Source organism: Carassius carassius, chromosome 47 (assembly GCF_963082965.1).
Source record: "Carassius carassius chromosome 47, fCarCar2.1, whole genome shotgun sequence".
Classification (NCBI taxonomy): Eukaryota; Metazoa; Chordata; class Actinopteri; order Cypriniformes; family Cyprinidae; genus Carassius; species Carassius carassius.
Genome location: NC_081801.1, coordinates 26,544,137 through 26,553,334, shown reverse-complemented (window position 1 = coordinate 26,553,334; position 9,198 = coordinate 26,544,137). Strand labels below are relative to the sequence as shown.

At 42.1% G+C, this 9,198-nt stretch overlaps 2 protein-coding genes across 2 annotated transcripts; one reads left to right on the top strand and one right to left on the bottom strand.

The window, feature by feature from the left end:
- On the top strand, positions 1-3,006 carry wdr55 (WD repeat domain 55). Its single transcript, XM_059542142.1, has 8 exons — positions 1-81; positions 216-358; positions 1,321-1,421; positions 1,510-1,597; positions 1,694-1,873; positions 1,956-2,055; positions 2,250-2,419; positions 2,553-3,006. The coding sequence occupies exons 1-8, from the start codon at positions 43-45 to the stop codon at positions 2,884-2,886; spliced, it is 1,155 nt and encodes a 384-aa protein (XP_059398125.1). The 5' UTR covers positions 1-42; the 3' UTR covers positions 2,887-3,006.
- Positions 3,007-3,644: 638 nt separating this feature from the next.
- On the bottom strand, positions 3,645-9,198 carry LOC132130343 (15-hydroxyprostaglandin dehydrogenase [NAD(+)]-like). The gene is made up of 7 exons (XM_059542027.1): positions 9,081-9,198; positions 8,418-8,541; positions 7,779-7,885; positions 6,143-6,239; positions 4,133-4,209; positions 3,889-4,052; positions 3,645-3,799 (listed from the first exon to the last, which is right to left on the bottom strand). Exons 1-7 carry the CDS (start codon positions 9,171-9,173, stop codon positions 3,649-3,651), a joined length of 813 nt encoding a protein of 270 aa, XP_059398010.1. The 5' UTR covers positions 9,174-9,198; the 3' UTR covers positions 3,645-3,648.

Sequence of the window (9,198 nt, the reverse complement as noted above, 5' to 3'; positions counted from 1 at the left end):
ACCAGAAGGCGGAAGTGTGACTTAACTCCGCCCACATCAAAGATGGCGTCTCCCACGGAACACGAGGATTCATGTGAACAAGTACGTTTTCTTTTTTATACAATATCGAGTGTTGAAGGTCCATCATTTATCTGAATCTGTCTTAAGATACATTTATGATAATCTGTGTAGAAGGCTAAAAGGCAGTGCTGTGTCGCTGTTTGTGTGGGTTACAGGAGGAGGCTGCAGATGAGCCCAAAACACCGAAGATCCGGGACACTCCTGAGGATATCAAACTAGAGGCCATCGCCAACACGATCGCCTTTCACCCGAGCCGAGACATCCTGGCAGCGGGAGACATCGACGGAGACATCTACCTGTGAGACTCTGAGATCCACTGTGTTCATGTTCTACAGACAAACACATTCATCTGATCTAATCTAAACACACTAGACAGATACTTACGTTATACAAAATAATACAAAATCTTCTTGTTTTTAAAGATGTTTTGCAAGACTCTTCTGCTTACCATTGGTACATTAATTTGATTAAAAAAAACAGCAACTGTAACAGCAAAATTTTAAAATATTATTCTAATGTAAAACAGCTGTTTTCTGTGTGAATCTGTGTTAAAGTGTAATGTATTTCTGTGATGCTCCGCTGTATTTTCAGCATCATTCCTCCAGTCTTCAGTGTCACATGATCTTCAGAAATCAGAATAATATGATGATTTACTGCTCAAGAAACATTTCTGATTATTATCACTGTTGAACACAGTTGTGCTGCACAATATTTTTGTGGAAACTGATTTGTTTTATATTTTTAAGAATCACAGATGAACAGAAAGTTCAAAAGAACAACATTTATTTGATCTTTTGTGAGATTATCAATGTCTTTACAGTCACTTTTGATCAATTTAATGCGTCCTTGATGAATAAAAGCATTATTGTTATTTTGTAAAAATCGCACTTAGCCAAAAGTTTTGATTGATAATAATAATAAATGTTTCTAGAGCAGTAAAGCATCATATTTTCATGATTTCTGAAGATCATGTGACACTGAAGACTGGAGGAATGATGCTGAAAATACAGCGGAGCATCACAGAAATACATTACACTTTAACAGAGAACCACACATAAAACAGCTGTTTTACGTTCTTAAAACATTTAACAATTTTACTGTATTTTTGAACAAATAAAAGCAGCGTTGATGAGCAGAAGAGACAAAAAAAATCAGAACTATTTGAAGCTTTTGACCAGTAGTGTGTGGAACTGAAATGTAGAAGGATTGGAGAGTGTTAATGCTCTCAGTCTGATCTGAGTCTGACTCTGTGGTTTCCAGATTCTCATACTCCTGCACCGAAGGAGAAAACAGAGAGCTGTGGTCATCAGGACATCACCTGAAGTCGTGCAGGAAAGTGCTGTTCTCCGCCGATGGACAGAGTCAGTGTTCGTCTCCTTTCATTGCTTCATCATCGTTCACTTCTCTACTGCAGCAGGTCGCACTGATTCTCTCCTCTGTGCTCCTCAGAGCTCTTCAGCGTGTCTAAAGACAAGTCCGTTCACATCCTGGACGTGGAGGCTGGGAAACTGCTGACACGCATCCCCAAAGCTCACAAGTACCTGACGCTCCACTTTATTTCTTAGAAAGTCAGGAGGAGTTATAAGAGGAGAGCTGATGAAACGTGACTGGTGTTTTTGATCTTTCTTTCCAGCGCCCCCATCAACGCCCTGCTGCTGGTGGATGAGAATGTCTTTGCGACGGGTGACGACGAGGGGACGCTGAAGGTCTGGGACGTGAGGAGAGGAACCTCGTTCATGGATCTGAAGCAGCATGAGGATTATATCAGTGATATCACCATCGACGAGAACAAACGCACCCTGCTCACCTCCAGGTCTCCAGCTCACGCTCTCCTTCTGTACTAGAAACGCTTGCGTTGACATCTTGTGATGTGATGTTTGTGACTGTATTTGCAGTGGCGATGGCACTATGGGTGTGTTCAACATAAAAAGACGGAGATTTGAGCTGCTTTCCGAGTTCCAGAATGGAGATCTCAACTCTGTTTGCATCATGAAAGTGAGTCTAAACATAGTCACCGAACCATTTCACACACAATCAGACTTCACAAGCGCTAACAATAAAGAGCAGTGAATGGTAAAGCATTGCTGCTACAAGCCATGTTTATGATAATGAGGTTATATAATACGATTAGACTGTTTTAGAGTAACTGGAAGGCTGATAATCATGAAAAACCTCTGTTTGTCACACAGAGAGGCCGTAAAGTCGTTTGTGGATCCGGCGAGGGCAAAATATACATTTTTAACTGGAATGGCTTTGGTGCCACGAGCGACAGGTTTGCGGTTCAGGCCGAGTCTGTGGACTGCATCGTGCCGATCACTGACAGCATTCTGTGTGCCGCGTCCACCGACGGCGTGATCAGGTGACACGCTCTCATTTTAATAAACCTTAAACTGTCATTTATTCCTGTGATGCACAGCTGTATTTTCAGCATCACTCCTCCAGTCTCTGAGTCTCTTCTCTCCGAGACTGACGCTTCAGTGGTGTGTCCACAGGGCTGTGAGTGTCCTGCCGAACCGTGTCCTGGGCAGCGTCGGGCAGCACGTGGGCGAGTCCATCGAGGAGATCGCTCGGTCCAGAGACACACGCTTCCTGGCCAGCTGCGCTCACGACCAGCTCGTCAAGTTCTGGGACATCTCCAGCTTACCGGACACCAGGGTCAGCGACTACCGGCGGAGAAAGAAGAAAGACAGACGCCTCAAAGCTCTGAGCAACAAAGCTTTCGACACTGGACAGGACTTCTTCTCTGGCCTTTTAGACTCGACTGAAGAGAACAGGAAAGAAGAAGAAGATGAAGAAGATGAAGATGAGGACAGTGGGAGCGACTGAAATACTCCTACAATACTGTGTTGTATAGTTCATGTATGTTTTCTGAATCGGGTTCATTAAATTATATGCTATTACACATGTATTTATGTAATTTTATAATACATGCAGTGCTGTCATGAACTTTGTTACATTCTTTGCCCAAGAAACAACAAATAATATGTTCAAAGTGTTTGAAACTGAAGTTTATATCATGTTTCGTTTTCTACTCGTCTAAGGAGCACAGCACTAGTCACTAAAATACTTTCTTCTGCAATTGAGGTGCGAGATTTCATTGTAATTGTATTTCAACACACAAATGTAGCTTGTTGTTGTTGAAAGCAAACCACGTATTCAGAATATTTTTGCACATGTAAATGTATAAATGCATGAATATAGAGTACAGAGTAGTCCTAGGATGTGATGTTTCCTTTTATATTTGAACATTACCGAACTATTTTCAGATGCTGCGCTGTTTCTGGAACAGTCTCGGATCGATCTGAATAACTGAAATGCTGAAATTCATAGTTGTTACAATTACAAAGAAATAATCTCAGATCTTTAATGTCTGTTTAATCTTTATTCTGTCTGATTTAGTCAAAGTTGTCTTTATATGAAGCCTTTCTTTGTGGAAGCTCTCTGGTTGACGTCGTGTCTAGATCTCCAGGGTTTGGTTGGATTTTCTTTAAAAACTTCTTTTAAGATCTCTGATGAAACCTTTAATCCCAAACTCATATCCATCCACATACACAGATGCTCAGACAGGAACGCCGGCCAGCGGATCGGCTACTGGAGACTGACCGGAGTACATGGCATGTTCTTGCCCTGTTCAGGGAAAGAGACAAAAGCTGCCCCCTCGGGATCAATCATCAGAACATCTCCATTCTTACTCTCATCTTTCACAAGAACAAGAAAGGCCTTGGCAACCACATCAGCCCTGCGATGAAAACACAATTAAATGACCGAACAAAGCTTCCTCAGTTTTGGTGTTCAACTCAGACGTGATATGAAGGATTGTTAACTCACTCCAGACAGCCGCGGCTCTCAATCATCATCTCTGCAAAACCCTTCAGTGGAAAGAAACTTCCAGTATGCTCTTCTGAACTCATGACGGACAGAAAACTGGTCTTCACAAACCACGGACAGAGAATGTTGATCCTCACCCCATAGTTAGCCAGCTTGGAAACGGCCTGTTGATGAGCAATTAAATCAAATCTAAGATTTTCTCTTTCACAAAAGAAACAAATGGCTTTAGATATGAGATACGTACTGCCATGGCACGACTGAATCCCACCACGCCGTGTTTAGTTGCTGTGTAGATGGGTGCCATCGGCAAAGGCCCCAGACCTGCGGCCGACAGGTGAAGATTCAGTCACATTTACCTCAAAAATGTTCTCAGTGTTTTTTGGGGATCAAAAACATCTTTGGACCCCATTGACTTACTTTGCAAGGACAAAAGCAGTGGAAACATTCTTTAAAGTATCTTCATTTGTGCACAACAGATAAAAGTCAGTCATATTGGTTGAATCATAGGTTTACGAAGGACTTTACCGTTTTTCTCAACTGCTTTGACTCAATTCTCGAATGAGAGGTTTTCTTCCTGATGTCTTCTTGTTCACATCAGATTTGAATTTCTAACAGATTTATGCAAATGTGTTTTTTTGCACGTGTGCAAAAAAAGTACAATTGTATACACCAACTAAATGCACATGGGTTGCTGATAAAAACTGATGAGCTGATTCTCAGTGGAATTGTCAAACTCTTCACAATTTCTAAACTTTTTTTTTTCATTGCGTGAGCCATCAGATGCAAACTGATCCATTCAGTTATCAATAACCAATTTTTGACAAGGGATGGTTGTAATGTCTGCTAATGGCATGCCACTAGGGTTACAAAAGGACAGAAATTTTCCAGAAACTTTGCAGGATCTTTTGGAAACATTTTCTGAAACTTTTCCACCCCTTTGCAAACCTACTTGCCATTGTAATGAAATAGGAATCACAATCTTGCCCATCACTCAAGTTTAGATGCATATACATGGAGCTTTGCACAATCACTACTATTTCAGAACAAGGAGGAACTTCACAACAGCACCACTGTATGAATACATTTATATTTGTACGGTACATTTATCTGTTTAAATGGTTCATGTAAACTGTGAAAATTCATCCTTGCTTGTCTTGAAAGAGGAAGACATGTAAGACCGTGCAGTGGAGCTCTTAGGGGAAGCAATGGTGAATTTTCAGTTTACATGTAACACATGATACACACAAAAATAAATGTACTGTATAATTAAAAATCTGGATGGGATGTAGATTTGATGGAGTGGAGGTAGGCAGGTGCTGTGGCTGTTCTTTCTTTATGCCATCATTAATGTCTTGAACTTTAAAGTGTTTGAAGTGTTCTTGTAGCTCAATTGGTAGAGCATTGCGCTTTGTTGGGGGTTCGATTCCCCGGGAACAAATGATAGGTAAAAATTGATAGCCTGAATGCACTGTAAGTCGCTTTGGATAAAAGTGTCTGATAAATGCATAAATGTAATTTAATTTAACTTGATGTGAGCCTCAACCAGCAGCTAGTGCAGGGAGATAAAGAGAGGTGTGACGTGGGCCCTTTTGGATTCAGTCCAGTCGTGCCGCTGCATTCTGACTCATTTGTAGAGGTTTGAATGTGCTTGATGGAAGTCAAGCCAGATGAGCATTGCAGTAGTCCAGCCTAGAAATGAACATGGCCTGGACAAGAAGTTGTGCAGCATACTCTGTTAGAAAGGACCTCATCTTTCTGATGGTGTGCAATGCAACCTGCGGTTTATGCAATGTGGTCTTTGAAGGTCAGCTGGTCATCAAAGATTACACCAAGATTTCTGACTGAACTTGATGGTGTAATTGTTGAGTAACACAGCTGTCTGGATGGTGAAATCATGCTGTAGAGTCAGAGTGGCACAGACAAAACTGACACTCTTGTATAGAATAGAAAGCAGTCTGTCAACAAATCAGTTTTAAAAAAAATGGACGTAACAAGATTGAATTTGCATATACCATGGAATGAAAGTTGTATGTAACAAATATGTCCATCCTGAAAAAAATCTGTGCCTCACCATGACAAAAATCATTAATCATGACCATTTAAATCATTAGGCGTGAATTAAACGTTTTGGGTGAGTTACTACATCTTGCAGGCATTCAATACGTTAAGACTGTTTCAAAAAATATATTGAGCGATTGAAAAAAAACAGTAATTGTTTAATCTATGTTTATTTTAAACAGAGACAGTATCAAACCTGCCATAGATGAGATGTTGACAATGACTCCTCCATTACGACTGTTTTCCTTCTTCATATGGTCTAGAGCGAGATACGTTCCTCTGACCACTCCACCCTGAAATGAGCACAAACACCTTCAGCTGAAAACACAGACCGACAGATGGAAGGACGGACGGACAGACAGAAAAACACAGAAAGATGGACAGAGAGACAGAAAAAGCCAGAGATGCACAGAGAGACAGAAAAAGACAGAAAGATGGACAGAGACAAAAAGATGGACACAGAGACAGACAGAGAGAGAGAGAGACAGACACAGACAGACGGACAGAGAGAGAGACAGACAGACAGATGGACAGACAGAGAGAGAGATAGACAGACAGACAGACAGAGGGAGAGACAAACAGACAGAAAGATAGACAGACAGACAGAGAGAGAGAGACATACAGAGGGACAGACAAACAGACAGAGAGACCGACAGAGAGAAAGACAGACAGAGGGACGGACAGAGAGACAGACAGACAGAGAGAGAGACGGACAGAGAGAGAGACAGAGACAGACAGAGAGAGAGAGACATACAGAGGGACAGACAAACAGACAGAGAGACAGAGGGAGAGACAGACAGACAGAGAGAGAGACAGGGACAGACAGAGAGAAAGACAGACAGAGGGACGGACAGAGAGACAGACGGAGGGACAGACAGAGAGAAAGACAGACAGAGAGAAAGACAGACAGAGGGACGGACAGAGAGACAGACAGACAGAGAGAGAGACAGACAGAGAGAGAGAGACATACAGAGGGACAGACAAACAGACAGAGGGAGAGACAGACAGACAGACAGAGAGACAGGGACAGACAGAGAGAAAGACAGACAGAGGGACGGACAGAGAGACAGACGGAGGGACAGACAGAGAGAAAGACAGACAGAGGGACGGACAGAGAGACAGACGGAGGGACAGACAGACAGAGAGAAAGACAGACAGAGGGACGGACAGAGAGACAGACGGAGGGACAGACAGAGAGAAAGACAGACAGAGGGACGGACAGAGAGACAGACGGAGGGACAGACAGACAGAGAGAAAGACAGACAGAGGGACGGACAGAGAGACAGACGGAGGGACAGACAGAGAGAAAGACAGACAGAGGGACGGACAGAGAGACAGACGGAGGGACAGACAGAGAGAAAGACAGACAGAGGGACGGACAGAGAGACAGACGGAGGGACAGACAGAGAGAAAGACAGACAAAGGGACGGACAGAGAGACAGACGGAGGGACAGACAGAGAGAAAGACAGACAGAGAGAAAGACAGACAGAGGGACGGACAGAGAGACAGACAGACAGAGAGAGAGACAGAGACAGACAGAGAGAGAGAGACATACAGAGGGACAGACAAACAGACAGAGAGACAGAGGGAGAGACAGACAGACAGAGAGAGAGACAGGGACAGACAGAGAGAAAGACAGACAGAGGGACGGACAGAGAGACAGACGGAGGGACAGACAGAGAGAAAGACAGACAGAGGGACGGACAGAGAGACAGACGGAGGGACAGACAGAGAGAAAGACAGACAGAGAGAAAGACAGACAGAGGGACGGACAGAGAGACAGACAGACAGAGAGAGAGACGGACAGAGAGACAAGCAGTCTCACTCATACCAGGTTGATTGCTATAGTCTTTTCCCAGTGCTTTTCATTGATGATCCCTGCGTTGTTGCAAAAAATGTCTATGCGGCCAAATGTTTCAATAATTTTTCCCATAACACCTGAAAGGAAAAACAAAAAACATTCAGACCATATCCACACTCTCTTTTCAAGCTCTTATAATTCACTTGAGTAATAGTTCGGACTCATGCACACTCCAAAAACGCATCGTGGTGCATCCCAAAGAGGCACAAAATCCCTCTCACAGACCTTTTTCTGGACTGTTCCCAGCTGGTGGAATGACCTGCCGATCTAAATTCCAGCAGCAGTCTTTAGCCATTTTCAAAAAACAACTAAAGACACATCGTCAGCACCTGACCAATTAATACTAGCACTATTCATTTCTATTCACTCTAATTTATTTTAGAAAATAATAATAATTAAAAACGTTTATGTGTAGTGTGCTAGACTAAACAAGACTCATCACATCACTTTGGTGTTGGTATGACTGCTTCTGTTGTTCTCCTAATTTGTAAGTCGCTTTGGATAAAAGTGAGTAATAGAGCATTGTGACACTGTAAGCCATATCAGTCAGAGGCACGTGTAATCATCCCCAGTCCCAGACAATAAAACATCTCTGAATTTTGTAAAGACCTTTGAAGTCTTCCTCTGATGAGACGTCAGCCGTGTAGAACTCAGTCCGGTCACATCCATGTTCCTGATCAAGTGTGCTCTTCAGTTCCTCTCCCAGAGATGTATTCACATCGATTAAAGCCACCTGTCATCACATGTATCAGTGTGAGCTAAGATAGTACAGGACTGCGAAATACACAACAGGTCCCTGACGCGTTTTTAAATTCCTCAATTAGGATGACTTTGAAATATCATTAATAAGCAACTAGTGTAAAGACTTCGTATTGACTAAATGAACTAAAACTAAAAAACACAATCAGATCTGAACAGTTCCGTTCTTCAAAACGTTCTTATCTCTGCCAGTTCTTCACTTATGTCTGAATTTTGATGAACAGAAATTATTTAGCCTGTTTACTTAATTTATTTTTCAGAATTTTGTATTTATTTATCTATTTTTATTTATGTCATCGCAACCAGACTTTTAAACGGTTAAACGTTTCGAAGATGCTTCACATTTTTAAATAATTTAATAACTTTTTCCAATTTTTCCTAGGATAGTATTAAACTATCCAGTTTTGCATATGTGGATAATTCTGTCTATAGATGCTTTTTTTTGTACGCTCGTTTATTTGTCATAATATAATATAATCGAAAGGGTTATTTGTTTAAATGTATTTACTTTACCTTCGCTCCGTTTTTCAGGAGTATTTCGACAAAGCTCCTGCCCAAACCCTGAGCTGCTCCGGTCACTACAGCCACTTTCTCCTTCAGATCCATCCCAGCACACACCTGTCACACAAAC

What these genes read in the sequence shown, in the direction of transcription:
- wdr55 (XM_059542142.1), top strand. Translation starts at nt 43, where the DNA reads ATGGCGTCTCCCACGGAACACGAGGATTCATGTGAACAA. An exon ending in ACGAGGATTCATGTGAACAA is followed by an intron (nt 82 to 215) that starts GTACGTTTTCTT and finishes TGTGGGTTACAG; the next exon opens with GAGGAGGCTGCAGATGAGCC. An exon ending in CGCATCCCCAAAGCTCACAA is followed by an intron (nt 1,598 to 1,693) that starts GTACCTGACGCT and finishes CTTTCTTTCCAG; the next exon opens with CGCCCCCATCAACGCCCTGC.
- LOC132130343 (XM_059542027.1), bottom strand. Translation starts at nt 9,173, where the DNA reads ATGGATCTGAAGGAGAAAGTGGCTGTAGTGACCGGAGCAGCTCAGGGT. An exon ending in TCCTGAAAAACGGAGCGAAG is followed by an intron (nt 8,542 to 9,080) that starts GTAAAGTAAATA and finishes ATGTGATGACAG; the next exon opens with GTGGCTTTAATCGATGTGAA. An exon ending in GAGAGCCGCGGCTGTCTGGA is followed by an intron (nt 3,800 to 3,888) that starts GTGAGTTAACAA and finishes TTTTCATCGCAG; the next exon opens with GGCTGATGTGGTTGCCAAGG.